Source organism: Urocitellus parryii, chromosome 14 (assembly GCF_045843805.1).
Source record: "Urocitellus parryii isolate mUroPar1 chromosome 14, mUroPar1.hap1, whole genome shotgun sequence".
In the NCBI taxonomy this organism is placed as follows: domain Eukaryota; kingdom Metazoa; phylum Chordata; class Mammalia; order Rodentia; family Sciuridae; genus Urocitellus; species Urocitellus parryii.
The window spans coordinates 28,303,145-28,329,441 of NC_135544.1; the positions used below are offsets into that span (position 1 = coordinate 28,303,145).

The 26,297-nt window shown below is 36.3% G+C and overlaps 1 protein-coding gene across 1 annotated transcript in view; it reads right to left on the reverse strand.

Moving 5' to 3' along the window:
* Snx25 (sorting nexin 25) overlaps positions 1–26,297 on the reverse strand; it is a 115,643-nt gene that overhangs the window by 11,659 nt on the left and 77,687 nt on the right. Inside the window, exons 8-13 of the mRNA XM_026389463.2 lie at positions 23,133–23,264; positions 21,055–21,327; positions 18,169–18,333; positions 13,231–13,362; positions 3,964–4,104; positions 1,203–1,316 (exon numbers count right to left, since the gene is read on the reverse strand). Coding sequence (XP_026245248.1) covers positions 1,203–1,316; positions 3,964–4,104; positions 13,231–13,362; positions 18,169–18,333; positions 21,055–21,327; positions 23,133–23,264 — 957 coding nt within the window. The remainder of the gene's footprint in view (positions 1–1,202; positions 1,317–3,963; positions 4,105–13,230; positions 13,363–18,168; positions 18,334–21,054; positions 21,328–23,132; positions 23,265–26,297) is intronic.

Consider the following 26,297-nt stretch of genomic DNA (forward strand, 5'->3'; position numbering starts at 1 on the left):
AATACCATTACACAACCTTTCATGGCTATGTTCAGACTTTGTACGTCTGCTGAAAAAGGAACTTCTGAATTCCATGGTGGCCCTGCCTGCCAGCAACAGTTTCATTTCACTGTGATCCACCACCTTTGAAACAATGCTTGTTTACATAATTACATAACTGTTTTTATTGGACCTTAAGCTGGAAATTATCTAGAGTTCTGAATGTACTTATCTGACCTAGGGGAGATGAGGGCAGAACATAAATTGAGTATGTTTATGTACAAATACGATAAGACAGTAAGATCATCAATGTAATGACAAAAATGTGTCTATCATTCAAAGTATAGAATTTAAGAGTGAATAAGCCAATGAAACTATTACCATTTATGATGGTCACTACCAGAAGAGATGGAACACTGTGGAGCAAAATATACTTCTGATAACAGCAACTGGGACAGTGATGAGGTTTTTTTAGTCTTAGAGGGATTAGTCCATGAGGCTTACAATCTGTTCAGATGGCAAATGACCTGACGTATCCTATAAATCCACCTAGAATAACCACTTCTGAGAGGACTCAATATTATGAAACTGGGGCCAAGGGAAAAACACCCCATCACCAACAAAAAATAAATGAATAATTAAAATTGCAATGAACCACCAGCTAAGAAGTAAAAGACAGAAAATAAGTGTTAATGAGGATGTGAAGCAATGAGAACCCTTACATGTTACTGGTGAGTCTACACTAACATTGAAAAATTACAATCCTTAGGTATTAACATATATTCTCCAAACAACAGGCAGAAGAAAAAGGCACCCTGTAAAAGCCTCAAATTCTAAACACCCATCAACAATAGAACAGATAGAGTGTAGTGTGTTCACACAAAGAAAAATCAATGCAGTAATGAAAATGATCTACAACTAAAACAACACTTGCATGAATCTCATGAATATAATGTTGAATGAAAAAGACACAAAGGAATGTGCACTGTATATTTTCACTTATATCAAGTTCAAAAGTAATGATAACTATTGCTTAAAGTCAGGTCAGTAGTAAGTTTCCCTTGGTGGGGATAAGTGATGCAAAAAAAGCTGGCAGCTCCTGACAGTAAGTTTGGCACAGCTGGTGAGAACAAAAATCAAACTAGTAAGCTTTCAGGACAATGATTACTTAACTCCAAATAACTCATTTTCCTTTTCATATCTAAAACTTTTCACTTGCTTACCTGTAAAAACTTATTTAATTGATTCTTTGACTTTTCCATAAACTTGTGATCTATAGATTTGAAAGGCAGCTTGCTAAGAGAAGGCAACTGGACTTTTTTAATAGAAGGGACACACTGTAGGAGAAAAATTAAATGTTAGTGTTTTAAAATTATATCTTAACCTTTAAAAGATTTAGACTTATAATTAGAACAAAACAAATATCTTCCTCCTGTACTTGTACCTCTGAGATTTAAGACCTTGAAAATCTATCCACTGTAACTGGACTTAAAAGTATCTGGACGAATAGTGCATTTGATGGAAAAAGTTAAAGCTCATCCCCAGAGCTAGAAATACCTAGAAGACATGAAATCATGAAGCTAGGCTGATAATATGGAGTTGTAATAACATGCACAGTAGCACATTATGCTTGGTATGAAAACCTGGTTCACAAAAATTTTCCTACTAGAGCAGTATTTCTAACATGTTTGTAAACAAAGTGACCCAAATTTAAAAAAAAGGGGGGTGGGGGAAAAAGCAAACTTGGGTTGTAGTTTTATTATGCCCTGCAATATCAAACTGTAGAAAGTAAATACATTAATAATAATAAGATATATTAATAATTAATAACAATAGATTGCCTGTTATGGTTTAAGTCATACATTCTATCAGTCACTGTGCTAGATATGTGGAATGTTATTTAATCCTTAAAACAGTTCTATGAAATTTTAGGGAAATGAAACAGGCAGTGAAAGCTGAAAGGGAAGATTACAATCACCAGGACCCAAAAAGGTACTTCCTGTCACAGCTGCCAACAGGAAAAATTCTCACAACAGGAAATCTTGCAAGGTAAGAAACGGCAAGATTAAGAGAAGAGCCCAGCCATCAGTCCACAAATGAGGAAAGATGATTAGACAAAAGGATACACACAGCATTTTCAAAATTTGTTTCTTATAATGCTTTAGTGTAATTATTTTTTGTTTCCTAAATATATTTAATTTTATGAATACATTTTATTTCAAAATTGCCCCTAAATGCCTTTCCTCCTTCCATTTTTATCAGCAACTAGCTTGATACTAAACTTTGGTTTCACAAAGGTTTGCCACAGGGCAAACAATGCAATTTTCTGTAGTATCAATTTTACTCAACAATTTTTGGGAAGAATTTATTCTTACATTCAGATAAATATTTTGCTTTCTATATTGCTGGAGTGACCATATTCAATTTGAGAAATTCTGTATTACGTATGGCATTTAGTTTGGGATATCATCCTTTAAAAAGCAGTTGAAGAAGTTCAACATTCAGAAGCTAGTGATTAAGAGAGTTTTTAAAAAAATCACCTTAGGAGACAAGATTAAAGGAAATAGACATATTTCATTTGCAAAAGAGGAGTCTAAGAGGTGACCACAAGAGTTTTTCCAGTTGTAGTTAATTTTGTGCAAGACAAAAATAGACTTGAATTAAAGTAGAAATGACTGAAGAGCTTTTCATTGCTGGGGAAACAGCAATTACCTCCAGTAGGAAGAGAGTTAGAGAAGATTCAAGGTCTGAGGAAAAGTAGGAAAATAATAAACTAAAAGCAAGATGATCTCAATTCTAATCTGATTTGCTCACTCTGAACATGTCTAATGACAGATAAGTCAGTTAATTCTGGAATCAGATATAAAATTATCAAATATAAAAACTGACCTAGATTAGTGGCATGCAAACATTTTTGACTAAAACCCACAGTAGGAAATGCATGCTACATTGCAACCATAATGTAAATACACATATCCAGGGGCTGGGGTTGTGGCTCAGTGGTAGAGCGCTTGCCTAGCATATGTAAGGCACTGGATCCAATTCTCAGCATCACATATAAATAAATAAAATAAAGGCCATTGGCAACTAAAAGATATTTTTTAAAAAATAAACAAACTAGGCATTGCTTTAAAAAAATACATCCGTCCTTGGGCTGGGGTTGTAGCTCATTGGTAGAGCACTTGCCTTGCATGCATGAGGCCCTAGGTTCAATTCTCAGCACCACATAAAAATAAATAAATAAAAATAAAGATATTGTGTCCATCTACAACTAAAAAATAAAAAATATACACATCCATATGTGTATCTTATGTACACATATAAAACAAAAATGAAACAGTGGTCATTACTGCAACTATTATTATTAGTGAAACACAATAATGTCTAATATATGCCGCATGTTCTCCTAAATGCTCTGTATACATTTATTCCCTTAGTTCTCACAATAACCCTGTGAGGTAGGTGAACAGGAACTATTAATATTTCTATTTCACTGATGAGGAGAGTATAAAAAATTGAGTGATGAACCCCGGGCCACATTTTTTAAGTCTCTTGGTGTAAAGCTAGGATTCAGAGTGGAGCAGTCTGGAGGCTCTGGAGGCTGTGCCTCTGTTAGTAAATGTGAGGGCAGCCAATATACTTTACTCTCCTGCTATTGCTGTAACTCATAATTGGTTTCACTTCTCATTAAGGGTCACAACTGGCAGCTTCAACACCACTGGCCCTATGTGATCCCTGGTCACTTGTAGCTCTGAGGCTCTATGGCAAATTACAATGAAAATCAGACAACTATCTGTCTTGAAGGATCAGACTAGATTTGGACCTATGACTAATTTCCAAATGTCAGGCTGAAAATGTCACTGTGCCAGTATCAACAGCAAAGAGAAAGACTAATCAGTTTTCTTATGTGTGAAAACTAGAATGAGCTCTTGAATCTCTTTGTGCTCAGTAATGCTAGAATCTTGCATTCATGAGTATTCATACCTCACTAAGTTTCCGGTGTAAATTCTGAAACTCACTGAGCCTTCTTGGGACAGTCCAGTTTTTAGTTTCAACTCCTCCAACTTCTTGTAGGCTTACTGTGACAAAGTAACAAGGCATTTGCTCACCATTCTCTTCTGTAACCTTGAAAAAAAAAATCAAAATCAACAACCTAAAGCAAAGTGAGAGGATGTAGTAGGAAGGTTTTAAAATGCCCTCTGAGCCCTCCCTCCCCCTTGTGTGCCCTGCATAATGCCTGGGTCTGTGAACATGGATTGTATTCTGACAATTAGGTTATGCAATATGGCACAAATCTTCAGACAGAAGCTATCTGGGTGGTTCTAACCTAATCATATATGAGCCCTTTTAAAAGCAGAGAGTTTTTTTCTGGCAAGTAACAGAAAAGGAAGTCAGAAAGTCTGGAAGTCCAAGAAGGAGGCCAGAAAGGAAATAGAGACCTCTGATCTTCAACCACAAGGAACTGAAATCTGCAAATAAACCTGAAAATCTTGGACACTTTTTTTTTTTTTTTTTTACCCCCAGAGGCCCCAGATAAGGGCTCAGTCTGGCCAATGCCTTGACTTCAGCCTTGTGATACAATGGACAAAGAACTATCCATACTGTACCTACTCCTGACATACAGAAGTGTGAGGTGATAAAGGGTGCTGTTTTAAGCTAAGAAATTATTATACAGCAAAATAAAACATACACAGTAGGCTTAACCTCTTAAGTGTACTTCCCTGACAAAACACATTCATAGCAAGCAAAGAGTTATCAGATAGTGAGAGCCTCTTTCAGGGAAGGCTTGAGGGCCTCCTCGGTTCATATCAGGACTCAATGACCCATGATTGCTGTTTTTGTGAAATTTTACATTGTGAAATCTTACAACTTAATTTGCACACATATGTATACATGCCTGCCATCATAATTCAGAATAGGCCACTATTATTTTTAACCTAAATAGATAAGAAAATACATTGAACATTTGTCTAAATTAGTATCAAAAACTGAATTAGAGAAAAGGAGTCAATAAGAAAGGCAGAGACCCAACATGGCCGCTGGCGAAGAGGCAGCACATTCAATGCCTCCGTGGTAAGGGGATCAGAGAGACTCATTAATACACCCACATGCATCAGGCTGAGAAACTTCAAGCAAAATTCCACTGAAAGGAGACCTACCGGGAACTAGTAAGTTTAATTGGAGGTGTCAGCTTGTCACAGAATACTGAATCTCGGCAACGCAGAGCAGGGGCACAGTCCCGCAAGCCGCCGCCAAATGGCTGCTGCTCACACGTAGCAGCAATCTTAGGAACAGGCGCTGCCTGCCTGGGCCCACACCGGCCCGGCTCCGTGATCCACCACTGGCCGCTGCCAGGTGGCTGCGCAGCCCACACGTTGCAGCGAACGTAGGAGTGGACACTGACTGCCTGGGCCCCCGCCGCCCGGATTTGTGAACCGCAGCCGGCCGCTGCTCACACGTAGCAGAAATCTTAGGAACGGGCGCAGCCTGCCTGGGCCCACACCGGCCTGGCTCTGTGAACCGCTGCTGGCCGCTGCCAGACGCGCGGCCCACACGGTGCATCGAGCTTAGGAGCGGGCGCGGCCTGCCTGGGCCCACACCGGCCTGGCTCCGTGATCCACCACCGGCCGCTGCCGGGTGGCTGCAGTCCACACGTTGCAGCGAACGTAGGAGCAGACATTGACCGCCTGGGCCCCCACCACCCGGCTCTGTGAACCGCCGTCGGCCTCCGCCCACACGCCGCAGCAAACTTAGGAGCGGGCGCGGCCTGCCAGGGCCCACACCCGACGCGGCTCTGTGGTGCCAAGTAGCCGCTGCCTACACCCTTGCAGTGAGTGAGGGAGCGGGCGCTGCCTGCTCGGCCCGGCCGGCCCGACTCTGTGAACCTCCTCGGGTGGTTTGGAGCTGCAGACAACCACCTCCCACCTGCCAGCCCAGTGCTGCAAACGACCCCTGACCAGCTCTGGGAAAGGCCCCGCCCACACGGCGAACAGCAGGAGTGGAGACTTGCCCAGTCCGGGAGGAAGAATTGCTGCACAGTGATTGACTCCCGCCTACTGAGAGGAGAAACTTGGCCCGGTAGGCATAGCTCCATCTACTGGAAGAGCAGTTAATCGAACTCTAGGACTACATTTATAATTTTTTTTTTTTGCTATCTTTTTAAATGTTTTTTTTAATCCATTTATTTTATTTTATTCTATTTTTTTAATTTCAATTTTCATTTCTACTATTATTATTTTTCTTTAAATTCTTTTAAATTTTCTATTTTTTTCTTTCCTTCTTTTCTCCTGTCTTTACATTTCTTTTCAATTTTCTTATTCCCCCTTCCTTGAATTCTACCTGCTTACTCTCATTCTCTTTAGTGACTTCTTCCCATCCCTTCTAATACCTTTCCTCCCAAGCATCAAATAAACTTATAGGAGTAAACAGTAACTCAGCAGTCAAACAGAACAAGAAACAATATGAACAGCATGAAAAAGCAAGGAAGAAAAGGAGTGCAAACAATGCAGGGCAGCCTAAATATTCAGGAGGATATAGAGTCACCAGAAAAATGGTCATATAAAGAACTCATGGAACACCTGAGACAGATGGAACGGAACCTTAAAGAGGATACGAGACAGCAAATTCAAGCAGCGAAAGAACACATTGAGAATGAATTACATAAAGAGATAAAAGAAGAAGTTAAGCATCTTTATCAGGAGATAGAGATTATAAAAAAGAATCAAACAATGATCTTAGAAATGAGGGAAATTATAAACCAAATTAAAAACTCAAATGAGAGTATCATTAATAGAGTGGAGCAAGTAGAAGCCAGAACGTCAGATAATGAAGACAAAATATATCATCTGGAAAAGAGTCTAGCCAACTCAGATAGGCTGGTTAAAAATCACGAGAGAAACCTACAAGAGATATGTGATAATATAAAAAAACCAAATTTAAGAGTCATTGGGATAGAGGAAGGGATAGAGATTCAAACCAGGGGAATGAGTAATCTACTAGATGAAATAATTACAGAAAACTTTCCAGAAATAAAAAACGAAACAGATATACAAATTGTAGATGCATACAGGACACCGAGCATACAAAATCACAGTAGACCAACGCCAAGACACATTGTTATGAAGATATCCAATATACAGAAAAAGGGAAAATATTAAAAGCTACAAGAGAAAAGAGAAAGATTACATTCAGGGGTAAACCAATAAGGTTAACAACGGACTTTTCAACTCAGACGCTGAAAGCGAGAAGATCCTGGAACAACGTATTTCAAACACTGAAAGACAATGGATTCCAACCAAGAATTCTGTAACCAGCAAAATTAAGCTTCAGATACAACAACGAAATAAAAATCTTTCACGATAAACAAAAACTAAAAGAATTTGCAGCCAGAAAACCAGCATTGCAAAGCATCTTGAGCAAAACACTTCACGAGGAAGAAATGGAAAACAATAACCAAAGCCAACAGTGGGAAGTACCTCAGTAAAGACAGACGGAGGGGGGAAAGCTAATCATGGTGAAACAAACGCAATTTAAAAAAAAAAAAAAAGAGATAAATAATCAAACATGGCTGGAACTACAAACCATATATCAATAGTAACTCTAAACATTAATGGTTTAAGCACTCCAATAAAGCGACATAGGCTGGTAACATGGATTAAAAAAAACAAATCCAACAATATGCTGCCTCCAGGAGACACACCTGAATGGAAAAGACATACACAGGCTGAAGGTGAAAGGTTGGGAAAAAATATATCACGCATACGGTCCGCGCAAGCAAGCAGGGGTGGCCATCCTCATATCGAATAAAATCGACTTCAAGACTAAGTTAATCCAAAGGGATAAGGAAGGACATTATATACTGTTAAAAGGAACCATTAAACAACAAGATATAACAATTATCAACATTTATGCACCAAATAATGGTGCTGCGAAGTACATAAAACAAATTCTCCTCAAGTTCAAGAATCAAATAGATCACAACACAATAATTATGGGTGACTTCAACACACCTCTCTCACCATTGGACAGATCCTCCAAGCAAAAGTTGAATAAAGAAACTATAGAACTCAATACCACAATCAATAACCTAGACTTAACTGACATATATAGAATATACCAACCATCATCGAATGGATATATTTTTTCTCTGCAGCACATGGATCCTTCTCAAAAATAGACCATATATTATGCCATAGGGCAACCCTCAATAAATATAAAGGGGTGGAGATTATACCATGCATTTTATCTGATCATAATGGATTGAAACTGGAAATTAATGATAAAAGAAGGAAGGGAAAATCCAATATCACATGGAAAATGAACAATATGTTACTGAATGATCAAGGGGTTACAGAAGACATAAAGGAGGAAATCAAAAAATTCTTAGAGATAAATGAAAATGCAGACACAACATATCGGAATCTATGGAACACAATGAAAGCAGTTTTAAGAGGGAAATTCATCGCCTGGAGGTCATTCCTCAAAAAAAGGAAAAACCAACAAATAAATGAGCTCACACTTCATCTCAAAGCCCTAGAAAAGGAAGAGCAAAACAATAGTAAATGCAGCAGAAAGCAAGAAATAATTAAAATCAGAGCGGAAATCAATGAAATTGAAACAAAAGAAACTATTGAAAAAATTAACAAAACTAAAAGTTGGTTCTTTGAAAAAATAAACAAGATTGACAGACCCTTAGCCATGCTAATGAAGAGAAGAAGAGAGAGAACTCAAATTACTAACATAAGGGATGAAAAAGGCAATATCACAACAGACGCCACAGAAATACAGAAGACAATTAGAAATTATTTTGAAAACCTATATTCCAATAAAATAGAAGATAGTGAAGACATCAATAAATTTCTTAAGACCAAGAAAAGCCCAGGACCGGATGGGTATACAGCGGAGTTTTACAAAACCTTTAAAGAAGAATTAATACCAATACTTTTTAAGTTATTTCAGGAAATAGAAAAAGAGGGAGTTCTTCCAAATTCATTCTATGAGGCCGACATCACATTGATTCCGAAACCAGACAAAGACACTTCAAAGAAAGAAAACTACAGACCAATATCTCTGATGAACCTAGATGCAAAAATCCTCAATAAAATTCTGGCGAATCGGATACAAAGACACATCAAAAAAATTGTGCATCATGATCAAGTAGGATTCATCCCTGGGATGCAGGGATGGTTCAATATACGGAAATCAATAAATGTTATTCACCATATCAATAGACTTAAAGATAAGAACCATATGATCATCTCGATAGACGCAGAAAAAGCATTCGACAAAGTACAGGATCCCTTCATGTTCAAAACATTAGAAAAACTAGGGATAACAGGAACTTACCTTGATATTGTAAAAGCTATCTACGCTAAGCCCCAGGCTAGCATCATTCTGAACGGAGAAAAATTGGAGGCATTCCCTCTAAAATCTGGAACAAGACAGAGATGCCCTTTATCACCACTTCTATTCAATATAGTTCTCGAAACACTGGCCAGAGCAATTAGACAAACGAAAGAAATTAAAGGCATAAAAATAGGAAAAGAAGGACTTAAATTATCACTATTTGCAGATGGCATGATTCTATACATAGAAGACCCAAAAGGGTCTACAAAAAAACTACTAGAACTAATAAATGAATTCGGCAAAGTGGCAGGATATAAAATCAACACGCACAAATCAAAGGCATTTCTGTATATCAGTGACAAAACTTCTAAAACGGAAATGAGGAAAAACACTCCATTCACAATATCCTCCAAAAAAATAAAATACTTGGGAATCAACCTAACAAAAGAGGTGAAAGATTTATACAATGAAAACTACAGAACCCTAAAAAGAGAAGTAGAAGAAGATCTTAGAAGATGGAAAGACATACCCTGTTCATGGATAGGCATAACCAGCATCATCAAAATGGCGATATTACCAAAAGCCCTCTATAGGTTTAATGCAATGCCAATCAAAATCCCAATGGCATTGCTTGTAGAAATAGTTAAAGCAATCATGAAATTCATATGGAAAAATAAAAGACCCAGAATAGCAAAAGCAATTCTGAGCAGGAAGTGTGAATCAGGTGGTATAGCAATACCAGATTTCAAACTATACTACAGAGCAATAGTAGCAAAAACAGCATGGTACTGGTACCAAAACAGGCGGGTGGACCAATGGTACAGAATAGAGGATACAGAGACTAATCCACAAAGTTACAACTATCTTATATTTGATAAAGGGGCTAAAAGCATGCAATGGAGGAAGGATAGCATCTTCAACAAATGGTGTTGGGAAAACTGGAAATCCATATGCAACAAAATGAAACTGAATCCCCTCCTCTCACCATGCACAAAAGTGAGCTCAAAATGGATCAAGGACCTTGATATCAAATCAGAGACTCTGCTTATGATAGAAGAAAAAGTTGGCTATGATCTACATATTGTGGGATCAGGCTCCAAATTCCTTAACAGGACACCCATAGCACAAGAGTTAACAGCAAGAATCAACAAATGGGACTTACTTAAACTAAAAAGTTTTTTCACAGCAAGAGAAACAATAAGAGAAGTAAATCGGGAGCCTACATCATGGGAACAAATTTTTACTCCTCACACTTCAGACAGAGCCTTAATATCCAGAGTATACAAAGAACTCAAAAAATTAGACAATAAGACAACAAATAACCCAATCAACAAATGGGCCAAGGACCTGAACAGACACTTCTCAGAGGAGGACATACAATCAATCAATAAATACATGAAAAAATGCTCACCATCTCTAGCAGTCAGAGAAATGCAAATCAAAACTACCCTAAGATACCATCTCACTCCAGTAAGATTGGCAGCCATTATGAAGTCAAACAATAACAAGTGCTGGAAAGGATGTGGGGAAAAGGGTACTCTTGTACATTGCTGGTGGGACTGCAAATTGGTTCAGCCAATTTGGAAAGCAGTATGGAGATTCCTGGGAAAGCTGGGAATGGAACCACCATTTGACCCAGTTATTGCCCTTCTTGGTCTATTCCCTGAAGACCTTAAGAGAGCGTACTACAGGGATACTGCCACATCGATGTTCACAGCAGCACAATTCACAATAGCTAGACTGTGGAACCAACCCATATGCCCTTCAATGGATGAATGGATTAAAAAATGTGGCAGTTATACACCATGGAGTATTACGCAGCACTAAAAAATGACAAAATCATGGAATTTGCAGGGAAATGGATGGCACTAGAGCAGATTATGCTTAGTGAAGCCAGCCAATCCCTAAAAAACAAATACCAAATGTCTTCTTTGATATAATGAGAGCAACTAAGAACAGAGCAGGGAGGAAGAGCAGGAAGAAAAAATTGATATTAAACAGAGACACGAGATGGGAGGGAAAGAGAGAGAAAAGGGGAATTGCATGGAAATGGAAAGAGACCCTCATTGTTATAAAAAACTACATAAAAGAGGTTGTGAGGGGAATTGGAAGGAAAAACAAGGAGAGAAATGAATTACAGTAGATGGGATAGAAAGAGAAGATGGGGCGGGGAAGGGGGATAGTAGAGGATAGGAAAGGTAGCAGAATACAACAGTTACTAGTATGGCATTATGTAAAAAGGTGAATGTGTAACCGACGTGATTCTGCAATCTGTATTTGGGGTAAAAATGGGAGTTCATAACTCACTTGAAACTAATGTTTGAAATATGATATGTCAAGAGCTTTGTAAGGTTTTGAACAACCAATAAAAAAAAAAGAGAAAAAAAATAAGAAAGGCAAAAGAAAGAGATGCAAAGTTTACTGAAAAAACCCACTCTGCTCTGTGAGGTAGGGAAACTGTCCTCCCACCCCCCCCGCAACCCCCCCCCCATATGGATGGGAAAGTAGAGGCAGAGACAGGGTAATGGACTTTCCTAGGACCACACATCTGATGAATGGGTCACCCAGGATCAGAAGTCAAGAGTCTGGCTCCATGTAAATGCATCTTCCACACATTTGTATGTGGGATTGCTTTGTGACTGCTGGCTGTCAGGTGACTCCTCTGTATCCATTTCCCTTATCTTGTCAGTGACAAGGGCCACAGCAAACCCCAGTGTAATGGCTGATTACCAGGGCAAAGTACCTTTGGGGATTTCCACTTCATCCCTCCCTCCTTCCCTCCCTGAATATCTGACATACTGGAAATACCACAGATAGCTCTAAGCAATGCTGAAATGCTGAGGTGACGAAATTTGTGTTCTTTCCTTTCAACAGGTTTCCTCTACTACCCTTTGACATTATGTACCCTTGAGCCCATCACGTTTCTAGATTTCCCCCCAAATAATAACTTCATCTGCAATTATCAACTACTATATTTTTCATATGGTATTCCAAGGCCTTCCCTGACCTCTAAAAAGGTATACTGTCCTATAGCTGCGCTAAATGGGAGTGCCAACAAGTGCCAAAGGGCATTTGGTTAAACTCTTTCAGGGAAGCTCTTGGAAAACTGCTTTGTTTTATCATCTATCTAAAAATGAACTTAAGATTGTGAATTTTAAGCCCTCCCCCAGCAGGAGTGTCAAGTCACTCATATGACAGCAATGAAGAACAAAGACAGCCATTTGAAACAATGACAAAGCAAAACAATAACAATACCTTCTCAGGATATTGCTATCTGTACATAGTGGACATGATTTTTGTCTCCAGGTTTCCACCTGAGTGACAGAAGGGAGTTGTCATGTCTGTAAGAAGCATCTTTCCTCCGAAGTGAAATTAGAGTCTAGTTTATGTAACTGCACACTGTTATCCCATAACTCTCAAAGAACATTCAGGTAATTAAAAGGGAAAACATTCATTATTAAAGAACTTAGAATGTCTGAGGTTTAAGCAATTCAAGTCAGCAAGATGGAACAATCAGATGTTCTTAAATTTTTAAAACTCTAAGTTTCAAAAAGTCCTTTCCATTTTATTTCAATCATCATCGGAAAAATAAATTAACCCTAACCCTGGCCCTAACCTTCAGGGGCATTAAATGCTCTGATAGCAAAGTTGCTTGCAATTCTAGTGAACAAGAGCAACTTTTTATACAAAGCAGGGTAAGATCAGATCTGTATCAAGCAGCCTGTGATAGTTACTAACTCCAGGCAAAACTGAGTGAAAATATTGAGGGAAGGAAGACAGCAGACAAATATAGTCTAAATGAACGAGTAGAGATTTTCTAGCATCAGTTTTAATTCTCAAGAACAAAATTTTGCCTTGTAAAGTCAAACTTTAAAATAAATATCGGGCAAAAGTAGTGAAGCCTACCTCTCCACTGGTGATGGACGCTTTCCACAGGCCAAGGTTCTCACACCACCAGTCTGTTCTCGCCATGTGCAGTTGAAGGTCTGTGCGTTCTTTCTCTATTAGAATTATTTCATCCTTCAACTTGGAAACAATCTGCCATAGGAAAACATCCTGAGAGTTATGAAAGCACTTAAAAAGCTATGCAATTCAGCAAAGCGTCAGGATACAAAATTGACACACAAAAACCAGGTGTGTGTTTTTATATACTAACAATAAACAATCGAAAAAGGAAATTAAGAAAACAATTCCATTTACAATAGCAGCAAAAAGAATAAAATACTGATGAATTAACCAAGGAAGTGAAAGATGAAAACTATAAAACACTGATAAGAAAATTAAAGACAACAAATATTTACAAAGACATCTCAAGTGCATGAATTATAAAACTTAATATTGTTAAGATGTCAATACTATCAAGAGCAATCTACACATTCAATGCAATCCCTATCATTATTTCTATGAATTTTTTGGTAGAAATAGAAGCATCCCATCCTAAAATTCAGGGAGCTCCAAATAGCCAAAATAATTTTGGAAAAGAACAAAGTTGGAAGACTCACACTTTCTGATTTTAAGACTTACTACAGAACTACAGTAATCAAAACAAAGCAGGACTGACATAAAGACAGACCTAAGGACCAATGGAATATAAAAGGGAACCTCAAAGGAAACATTCCCCTATACAGTCAAATGATTTTCAACAAGAGTGCTGAGACTATTCAATTGGGGAAAGATGCAGTTTTTTCAACAAATGGTGCTAGAAAAATGGATATCCATGTGTAAAAGATGAAGTTGGATCCTTATCACATAAAACAAATACCTGAAGATGGATCAAAGACAGTAGCTTAAGTAGTATAGAATTATAAAAACAAAATAAAGTATAGGGGGAAAGTATCATAATACTAGATTTGGCTATAACTTTTTGGCTATGATACTAAAAGCATACTCAACAACAACAATAACAAAAATAGACAACTTGGACTTCCTCAAAATTAAAAACATCTGTGAATCAAAGAACACTATCAACACAGTAAAAAGGCAAACCATAGAATGGGAGAAAATATTTATAAATCATACATCTGATTAAGCTTTAACATCTAGAATAAAAAAGGAAATACCTAAAACTCAAAGATAGCTAAAAACAAACCAAAAAAAAAAAAAAAAACCCCAAGTAAATAAATAAATAAAAACAATTACAAAATGGGCAAAGGATTTGTATAGACAATGCTCCAAAGACGATTATGCAAATGGTTAACAGACACATGAAAACATGCTCAACATTACTAATTAGGAGGAAAATGCAAATCAAAAGCACAATGAGGGCTGGGGTTGTGGCTCAGTGGTAGAACACTTGTTTAGCATGTGTAAGGCACTGGATTTGATCCTTAGCATTGCATAAAAATAAATAAATAAAATAAAAGGTATTGTTTCCATCCACCAAAAAAAAAAAAAAAATTCCATTTCTCACTCATGAGGAGGAACAGAAAGAATAAGATAACAAGTATTTGGAGGACATGGAAAGACTAGAACCCTTGCATACTGTAAAATGGTGCAGATGCTATGGAAAATAGTATGAAGGTTCCTCAAAAAATTAAAAACGGAATTATTAGACCCAGAAATTCCTCTTCTAGGTATACCCCCAAAGAAATGGAAACAGAATCTCTTAAGAGATATTTATATATTCATGTCCATAACATCATTATTCACAATAGCAAAAAGGTGAAAGTAAGCCACTGTTTATTGATGGATGAATGGATTAACAAAACAAAATGTGGCATTCACCTGCAATGAACTTAAAAATGAATAAAATTCTGACAGATGCTACAGGACAGAAGAACCTTAAAGACATCATGCCATGCCAAGTAAAATAAGCCAGTCATAAAGGATAAATACAGTATGATTCCAGTCATCTGAGGTACATAGAATAGTTCAATTCATGGAGACAGAATGTAGAATGGTGGTCCCCAGGGGCTGGGAGAGGAAGAAATGGGAGTTACTCTTTAAGGGATACAGAGTTTAAGTTTCTCACAATGAAAAAAATTCTGCAGATGGATGGCGGTGATGGCTGTAAGACAACATGAATGTCCTTAATGCCACTGAAATGCACACTTAAAAATGGCTTAAGTAGTAAAGTTTGTCATATATTTTTACCACAACTTTAAAATATAAATATATTTAAAAAATTTTTATGCTTGCCATCATCTTGGATCTCTTTTATGAGAAAACCTACAGGGTTATGTAACTCTGTAGCTTAAGGACTGCAGCTTTGCCTCCATAGGAACTCTCATGAATATGCAGTGTCTCCCAGGTTTCTTTCCTTCCTCAGAAGGCCTAAAGGAAAGCCCTCCTGACTGTGCCCTTTTATCACCAAAAAGGGCTGTGACTACTTCTTAGACAGCACTTCTGCTGGATGAGGGCAGGTGTCAGGCTTTGCTCCACGTGACTAGCACAGCATTATGCATTTACTCATCATTTCCATTACTGAGATTCTTCCTCGTTAGTGATATACTCCCAATATTGACCTAGAATTGGAAAGTTTGCTCCAGTCTCACAAAATTTCTCTAGAGAAATAAAACAAAATAAAATCTGGGCATTGGATTTCAGAAAATCAAGCTAAAAGGCCAACTGGACATCCAGTAGCCAGTGACACTGTTAGTGCAGAGATTCGAGAGGAGTGGTCAGCAAACTCCTGACTTTCTTTCTTGAGGGGAAGAAGACTATACCACTATTATATGCATAGGGAAATGGTCTGATTCATAATTAGACAGTTAATCCTCAAAAGTCTTTCTAGCGCAAGATTTTTATGGGGTGTGTGTGTTCATTGCTAGGTTACTAAAACCTTTTCAATATCCACCTTAAGCTTTAAAAAGTCAATTATCAGATATTTAATTTTTTACCAATGTGAATGAAGGACATAGAAGGAACACAATGTGTCCTTCTGGGGAAAAGTACCAATTGCCTTACATCATGCAGCCCTCTATGCCCAGCACAAAACTGCTGGAAAGCAAAGTGCTCCCTGAAGCAGCCTGTGGACAATTGGATTTAACAGGAAATGTGGACTATCTTTGCTATGATCATAAGATTAGTGTTCAAATTAACCCATAATAACAGTGAATCGCTCCAATCTCTTGAGAATTCCTTCATGTAATTACAGCTCAGAATGTTTACTCAATGGTTATTAGAGATTCATGTAAGAATAGCTAAAGAATAACTTTGAATGAAATGATGAACCAAACAGAAAATAATGAAGATTTTCTAGTTCATCTTTCATACTGCTCCCTCAAAATACATTTTAATTTATAATGAGATGAATCCAGAATAAGAAAGACAACTGTTCTTAAAGAACACACCATATTGCAGATACTGATCATCTACCATGTCAGCTAATTCTACTTATTATCTCAAAGATGTTTCTATCAGTGGGAAAACTGCAGGGCTTTACAAGTTCTATATGTACCAATTGGGGGGAATGATTCTATTTAAGGGGGGAAATAAACCTCTCTTAAAACAACCCAGGAAAGCTGAATTTTTTTTTCTCAGAAAATCATTAATGATTACTAAAGTGTCTTTCATATTAAACTTTCTTTTGCCTGATAAAATTTATTTTCACTCCTTGGGATTAAACCTAGGGAAACTCTATCACTGAGCTGTATCCCCAGCCCATTTTATGTTTTATTTTGAAACAAGGTCTTGCTAAATTGCCTAGGCTAGCTTAAAACCTGTGATACTCCTGCCTCAGCCTCCCGAGGAATTATAGGTGTGAGCCACTACACTTGACTCCTATATAATTTTTAAAAAAATCATTACTAACAGAGTTTATACACCTTTGCAGAACTTTCTTCTTGTTTTTTTTTCTTCTTTTTTAAGGAAAACTCACTGGTTTAACTGGATAATAGACAACTAGATATTTTGATTATATAGATTGTGAATAGGTACAGAACACATTGTTTCCTTACATTTTATTTCAGGAATATTCTCTTATTACAAAAGCATTTGAATCTCCACAAAAGAAGTACTAAGTACTAAAGAAGCGCTAAAGAAGAAAACCCAAAGTGATCCACTTAAATTGTTTTATTCAAAGTTGCTCTGTTGGCCAGTTTGAAACCCTCACACACACACATTCAGGAACTGCCAGAGGAGACCCATTTGGCTGACCAAAGAACATGAGCCATACCCTGTGAGAAAAAAAACCCCAAAGAGGCATAAAGACAAAGCAAAAGGCTGCAACACAGCTTAGTCTGAGAAATGCCAACTAGCAAAATACTGTTTACATTTTTAAACTTTCAAATTTTCTTGCTTTTAGAAAAGCAACTTATTTGTCTTCACAATTCTGTGAGATTTTCTATTCTTGTGTCAGTAGGAAAAAAATTTTTCCCCCCAAATTTGTCCTTGAGTATTTAACTTACTTCCAGAAATGACTTCAGCACAAGAGAAAGCTTAAGCCTTTTTCCCCCAAAGGTACTGTTGGCAAAGCAGAATCAACTGTGAGCAACTGGTCACAGCAGATGACTCAGAAAAAAACTCCAAATCAGAAAAGACTAAAAACAAATGCTTTTCTAATTCTATCCTAGAAGCAAAACCAAAATAATACAAACAAAAATGGAATTTGCTCATAGTTAAAATTCTTTTTTAAAGAAACTGACACTTCTCAACATAGATTGAAAATTAATACTTATCAAATTAAACAAATAGAAACTCAGAGACAATCTTTTTTTTTTAATAATTTTTTTAGAGAGAGAGAGAGAGAGAATCTTAATATTTATTTTTTAGTTTTCGGCAGACACAACATCTTTGTTTGTATGTGGTGCTGAGGATCAAACCCGGGCCGCACGCATACCAGGCAAGCGCCACCTGAGCCACATCCCCAGCCCAGAGACAATCTTGAAAGCAAAAAAGAGTTACCTTCTTGTCAGGTTTTGGTGCACTTTGAATAGAATTTAGAGCTTGCCTTTTATATTCAAGTTTCTCATTTAGTTCTCGGAGTTTGTTGACAGCAAAATTGGTATGTTCATTAATCCCACTGGCACCTTCATCTAAAGGTTCCTCACTAGCCTCATTTTCCAGGCCCTGGAGGAAAAGCCACACACCACCATGTCTTATGATGATAAAAATAAATAAATAAACCTTAGCAATTATTATCTTTTATGCAGATGATATATCATCACAGGACACCATTCCAAAGTACTAGATTCCAATAAAGGAAAAAATACTTAAACAGAATGCTTAGAAGCAGAGTGTTTTCTTTTTTCAACAATGAGAAAAATTGAAGTAATTGGTATTCAGAATTGTGTTGAAAAGGGAAATATTTAATAACCTGAAGAAGGTGGGAGAGCAGGGTTGCATGGTGTTATTCTCTAAATGGTACATCCAAGGAAATCTGCATAGAACAAGGGAAGGCAACTGAGTTATCATCCCAACTTGATCTGAAAAATCTATACCTAATCTTTGACAGAGATCTTGCTTCTTTCCTAACAATATTATGAGAAACTAACGTAAGTCACTTTAAAATAAAAATTCCAAATTCCACATTTTCATAAGTACTTTGTTCAGTCCTTCTCTTGAAGACATATTTTGTAAATTAATAGGCAGGTAATTTTACCAGCAAAGTAGCATTTGAAAATGACCTAAGTGTCATGAAGAACTACACAACTTGGAAAAATCTGAATAGATTACCAAACAGCACAGGAATTAGATTTCAGAATAACCAACAACACACAGAGCACTGAATGGAGCTGCTGAGAATTATCTTCTGGTTTGTTCACTCTTTAACTTTCTTCCACACTTTCTTCTTCTAATTTTTACATACTTACATTTATTCATTCACTAATAAAATTCACATTATTTTATTTATTTATTGGTACTAGGGACTGAGCCATGGGTGTTTACCACTTAGCTATATCCACAGCTCTTTTTATTTTATTGTTTTTAATTTTAGAGACAGGGTCTTGCTATGTTGCTAAGGGTCTCACTAAGTTGCTGAGGTTGGCTTTGAACTTGTGATCCTTCTGCCTCAGGATTACAGATATGCACCATCGCACCAGGCCTAATTTTTATTAACTGTAACAAACATAAAGTTAGATTTTTTTCCAAAGAAAAAATAATAGTACTGGTAGTTCTAGAAAAACAAGATGTTTTCATTTTTATTCTTTCTACTCACTGTTTTAAATATATGCATTATTATGTAATCCTATACCTTGTACTCATTAAAGTGGGTATTCTACCCTTTTCAAAAAATATAAAGTAGTATATTTTAAGGCTATAATAGTCTTCAAAATTATAATTATTTTAGCTTCATTGTATTCTACTGTACTGACAATTTATGGAGGTGTATTTCTATTGTTGTTCCTGCTATGAGTCAACTCTTCTTTTTTTTTTTCTTTTGTTATCTCACTGCCTCAGATGTACTAAAACAAACTCCATCGTGCTTAAAAAATTTCCTTCATTTCAATCATTTTCAAACATTTCTAGAAGTTACCACTTCCAGGATTATTGAAACAAAGAATACCAATAGTTTTCAAAAGGTCAATAGTACACATTGGCCTTCTTTTAATCCTACGTGGTAGACCTTTTATGAGTTTGTTTATGGTTATCTCTCACTTCAACTGTCAGTTCAAGTCCTTACTTGACTTATCTTTTATTAATTTGAATAATATGTTTTACAGCATTTGCTAAAATATTAACCATTTAAATATCTGAAGTAGGAAGATGACAGTTAAAACAAACTGTGATATATCTTTAAAAAAAATTGCAATGAGTAGTGAGATGACCAATCAGTTCAGTGATTTTATATGTAAAGAACTAAGTAACAGTCAGACACGGTGGTGCATGCCTATAATCTCAGCAGCTCAGGAGACTGAGGCAGGATGATTGCGAATTCAAAGCTGGCTTCAGCAACAACAAAGCACTAGGCAACTCAGTGAAATCCTCTCTCTCTAAATGAAATACAAAATAGGGTTGAGTTGAGGATGTGGCTCAGTGGCTGAGTGGCCCTGAGTTCAATCCCTGCTACCCCCCTAAAACAAATAAACAAAAAACTAAGTAGCAAAACCTTAAAACAATTCTGAGAAAAGATCATAAAATGTAACAATAGTTCAGAGACCTCAAACTGACTTCAAATACTATTAAGAGCAAAGATTCCTCGGAATTGGAGATACAGAGAACTGGGCAGAGAAAAAAAATCCAGGATAAATTATAATCTTTTTATGTACTAATCTTAAAGATGTAATCACCATTAGTAAATGAGAGACGTTACTTGAAGTTATCCAAAATGACTGAGTAGACACTATAAGAAAATTAGACCTAAGGTATGGCTTACCAAGATTTCTTTAGAACATTTTAATTTCATCTGATTTTTAAAAACTCCAAAATAGTTACTTTAACTCCTTCCATATCCCTTTTCTTTTCATCCACCCCGCCCCCCAGCCCCTGCCAACCCTTTTCTCACTAATTGGAGGCTAGACGATAGCTCTACTGATTCCTTTAGCTGGCCTAAGCCACAAATGATCTATTCTTATTTTTCAGGAGTCAAACTAGGGTTGTATCTAAGGCAGGCAAAGGTTTCGACTTAGTACTGATAGTGGCAGCAAATTGGCTGGAAGGGCAGAAAAGGGAAGAAAGAATTGTACAAGATCAGAAGCAACGAGTTAATTGAACTTCTTATTCTACTTAAAATCCTATATATTAAAACATGGAGGTGTACATCAAATTTAGCTCCTCTAATATGTGCCCAACGAATAATATTTAAAGCTTATTCGCTGAAAAAGAAGTCAAAAATTAAATTTGACTCACCATATCATCTTTGTTGGAAATCAATTTTGAGACATGTTTTTCTTCCTCTTTTATCATCAATTTCTCATACAAATCACTGACGATAAATGAAGGGTAATATCTATCCTTTAAGGTCTCATATACATCTCCCTGGATTTTGTAGAACACCTCAATACCTTTATTTCCTACAAGACATTGCTGGATTTCTTTGTAAAGTGATTTTTCTACAGATATGTCTTTGCTTTCCACAAAGAAATTCTGATAAATTTCACCAACTAATTGTGGAATTTCATTCTGAAAAGACAAGAGTTGAAGAACAAGAAGGGTAAGTGATATTATCTCTGAGAGAAATTACTTTCCACTGAATTGTTTGCATTTTAAGGCTGGAAGGAAGATATTTGGGATGTATCCTGATACTGTTACCACTGCAGAGCTTAGACTTCTGTGTCCATGTTCAGAGTTAAGGGATAAGTGTTAGGCCCTGAAAAAATTACTGGTTTCTTAAAATAAGCACCTTATGTCAAACAGTGAACATCTGTAATTTCTTTTAAAAGCCAGAAATGGAGGAAACACAAGAATTAGAAATTCTCTTTCTGCAGTGGATAGCTTTCCATAAATCTCAATTCCACAGGGATATAAATTATTGACGAAAATTCATCTTTTTATCAAAATGAATACTTGTAAGTCCTCACCCACTAATATAAGTAATTTTTATCCCAGAAATATATCAATATAGTAGTCGTACATTTTGAAAAAAGAAGACAGATATTCTTCAAAATGTTAATGCAGCATAATTACATTGTCATCAACCTTATATTGATCAGCTTAGTCTTACACAGTACACTTGGGTCACCACTGGCCTACTTCAGAAATGCCAACATCTCTTTTGATTGACATAATATTTACACTTCTAGAGATACTTTATTAACTCTAGGAATGGTATGTAAAGTTCTCAACAGTAGTGAAAATAAAATACATATAGTAATGAGCTGCTAGGTAAAAATGTGGCTATTTTGAGGAAACTGTATGCTCTTATTTCTTGAGAATTTTGAAAACATAGTCAATTGTTTAAGAAAACTCTTTAGATTGTTCTTTACTGTATTCTTTTGAGAGGAGCTAAAGGTGTTGATTAAAAAAAGCAATGAAGTTGCGAAATACAATAATGGGTAAAATGAGGTAATTTGTGGTTTGTAACTTAACAATGAGAAATATTCCTAAGACGAAAATTTAAAAATACTGTAAGTCTGTATTTAGTTCCTTAACCAAGGCAGTTTGTGATTTATAATGTATTTTAAATTAGCATTCTGTTCTAGCGAAATTCATAAGCAAATGAGCAATTCAATACACAAGAATGCTCTCTGTGCTTCTATTAATAAACCTCTGGAAATGTTATACACTGATATATTTCATGTATATACATTAAACATATTGCTATGTATGTATGTAGACATATGCATACATATACACTAAAAATGTATAGACATTTATTCTTTCTCTTTTTTTGAGATAGGGTCTTGCTATGTTGCCCAGGCTGACCTCAATTACTAAAGCTATTCTCCCACCTCAGCCTCCTGAGTACCCAGGACTATATCCCCTTGTCCAGCTAATTTGTATTATCTATTCAGAACCTGCAAGTACAAAGAACACTGTTTAACCATTGGCTTCTTCATTGACAGGGGCATACATAACCACAAATGTACTTTATGTTCGTTTATTCAATCAAATTTTAAATGAAATTAAAGAAGAGTTGTGAAAAAAATACATATTATAAAGTGAAGAATAAAAATGAACAAAAAGGAAAAATGAGTATTATGCTATAATAAATGGCAAGGTTATGAGACTGAGGTGAACAAGACCAAATTTATTAAATAGCAATTTAATCTCTTAGGATACTTATGAATCTCTTTTCCCCATGACTACACATTCCAAAATATAATTTTATTTGTCAAAACAGGCTGAGATATAATGACAATATTATATTAAGTTTAAAATATTCTTTTAATGTATACTTATAGCTGTGTTGAGAAAAGAAACAACATGCCTAACACGCAATTTTCATCAGCTAGGAATTAAAAATCCCTTGAGCCTATATATACTACCTTGTTTGCACTCTTTAAATGTTCCACAGACTCCCAAAAACTAATCAGAGCTCTTTTGTCTATCCTTTCCATGTATAATCGAAAGTGCTCTCGGTACAAAGGATTGGTCAAGATCTCTTCAAACTGAAGAATCTATAATAGAAATTTAAGAAAAATATTTTTTAAATCAAATTTTAAATGCCAGTTTGCTTTAACTTCGAACAGATTAACTTCTACATTTAGGGAAGAATGCACTTTTAAGGTCATAGCCAACGTAAACTGAAATATCTCATCTACCATCTTCCTAAATTTTAAAAGGAATTAAACTTGCTGAATATTCAAAATGCATATATTCAAGAGATACCAATTTTCTATTAATCATTCACTCACTCAACAAAGATTTACTTGACATCTACTTGGTATCAGGTACAGTTCTAGAAACAGATAAAAATCCCCACAGGAAGTATATTCTATGCCAAAAACTCAATAGTTGCCAGTGATAGAAAAAATTGAAGAGAATGTATAAAAAGACAAAAAAGCTGGAGTCTAAAGGTTTAGAATTTTGTTTTCCATCATATTTTTATACAGCTGAGGAATACACAAGTGATTTTATATACTGACTTTTTGTTTACAATACCACACTCATTAAAAAATCTTTTGTAAGCATCATTTTAATTGGTCCCTAATATTCCATTGTTGGATATACCAAACTCAATTCTACTACTCCTTTGTTTACTATTCTGTATATTCGCAGAAGCAGAAAAAGGAATCTACCTGAAGACACAGAAAGAACAACCTTGAATATGGATGGCTCTAATGTGAGAAAACAGATGACCTCCATAACAATGTATAAAACTCAATTAGGTGAAATGATTAATTTAGCCATAACCTTTGCCTGAATTAGTGGTAAAAATTTATATCTAATAAGTGGAACTCAAAAATTTTAAGTAAAAACTCATATATTGAGATTCTTAAAATTAACATCATGGCAGTCGGCAAATTTCTCAACTATTACCAGTAAGATATTTCTAAAGTCAAGCACATATAATCAATGTACATTCAACTCTTCTACCCAACAATGAGCCCTTGCTTAATATGCTTTGCGGGTAGAAAGAGAAAGGCATTTTCTAACAACTTCTGGTACCTAACTAAAGGAGATGTCCATTCATTTTGTACAGACCATTAGTAATCAGTTTCCATATATATTTCAAGGCATTAGTATTTAGTCAGTTTACTAATTTTGTGACATCACAACAGATATCTTTACTTTGTGTAAATCCTACCAGTAGAGCATTCTGAAGCACAAATTCTAACTCTTCTATAAAGAGGCTTAAAGTAACTCACATCAACTTTGGCTACAGAAGAGAGAAGATGGGGTTAACAACTCCGCAATAGATGAAGCCAGGGGACCTTTTTAGACTCAAATACAGAGTCCTAGACTACATTCAGTACTATTCGTTTTGGACTGGACTTGGATGAAATGAATAAACTGATGTGAAAGTTGGCTTTTCTTTAGAAAAGGTTAGATATGTATTGTCACTAATTTCTAAACCCCAAATATTTTCTACTAGATTACTTTCATTTTGTTTTATAATTACTTTGGACTTTTTTATTAATTTACTTATTTTTTGGTACCAGGGATTGAATTCTGGGGCACTCAACCACTGAGCCACATCCCCAGCCCTGTTTTGTGTTTTATTTAGAGACAGGGTCTCACTGAGTTGCTTAGAGCCCTGCTATTGCTGTGGTTGGCTTTGAACTTGCGATCCTCCTGTTTCAGCCTCCCCAGCTGCTGGGATTACAGGCATGTGCCCCCACACCTAGCCTACTTTAGCCTCTTTGAGAACAGGGATTCTATCTTACTCGTTTTGTATCCTAATATTTATCACTATGCCTGAGAGATTGTGGGCCTTCATTAATGTTAATTAAATGAATGGATTAATGAAGAATGAATAGGACATAAATTAAGACTTCATCTATGACAAATGGGGCTAGACATTTATTTAGGAGACCAAAAGCTGAGGAAAAGAAAGAAGAAGGAGAATATTCAGCTTACCAAATTACTCTTACATTCACCAAAATGTGAAGTTTTCACTTTGGATCAAAATCCAAAATCTCAGAAAGTTTCCATTGCCAATAGCAAAATTAATAGATCTCTCATAGGCAGGGCACTCCTGTATAAAACAAGGGTCCCTTGGAGCTGCACTTGTGCCACGTGTGTAAGATACTGCAGAATTCTGGGACAGAAACCTGCCTGAACAGGCTCCAATGGAGACTAGTCCAGGAACAAGTGAAAAAGTACAAAGCACATCATTAGAATAGGGATGCAGGGGAATGTGACAGACAAGCATCTGATCCAAGTCGAAGAAGAGCAAGAAAGATCAAGAAATAAGAACAGATGAAGGTTAGAAGCTTATAGATGCTGGCTTCTTTGTGACTAAACAATAGCTTACAAAAAAGGATCTTGGCATTTGCCTTTCAGTCCTGGTCCCAGATGGTACAGCCAAACTCCTCAGGGTATACTGATGGTTTCCTTCCATCCCAGCATGCTCCAGGTCTTGTAAGACAAACTTGGTCCTTTAGAGTTAGGATAAGACACTAAAGTAGGGCTACATCATGTTCCTAGGCTCTGTGATTTAAAGACTTGGTAGCAACACAATCCAGAGTTTTGTAATACAAAAAGTCATTGGCATTATGGTTTAGAGAGAAAGCACTTAAGACTTGTGATTCAATCACATCTGTGTTTTTAATCTAGTTCTGCCTCATTCTATCTATGTGTCCTTAGGCAGGTTACTTAAATATAGCATTTTATTTTTTGAAAATGAAGATATCAAGTACAAATTTCATAGCATGTGGCAAGGAGTAAGCAAAATAATGCTTAAGAGATGCTTTCTACTTCACAGGTGGTTATTTCAACCAACTGAGTGAACGACTTGATTGGAAACCTACAAATAAAAACATGCTTCTCTGAAACTGGGGGAAAACAAGGGGAAAAGATGCAATGGCACATATGCACACATGCACACCCTTGCCATGCCTACATTCTACTGTTGATAGAAGTCAAGGACACCAAGTAACAGGGTTCTTTTACTCATAAAAACAAGTATGTGAGTCTGTAATTATGGAACATGTCTTAAGTGAAATACTAAAAAGCTAAAAGACTATATATGTGGTCACATCATCGTT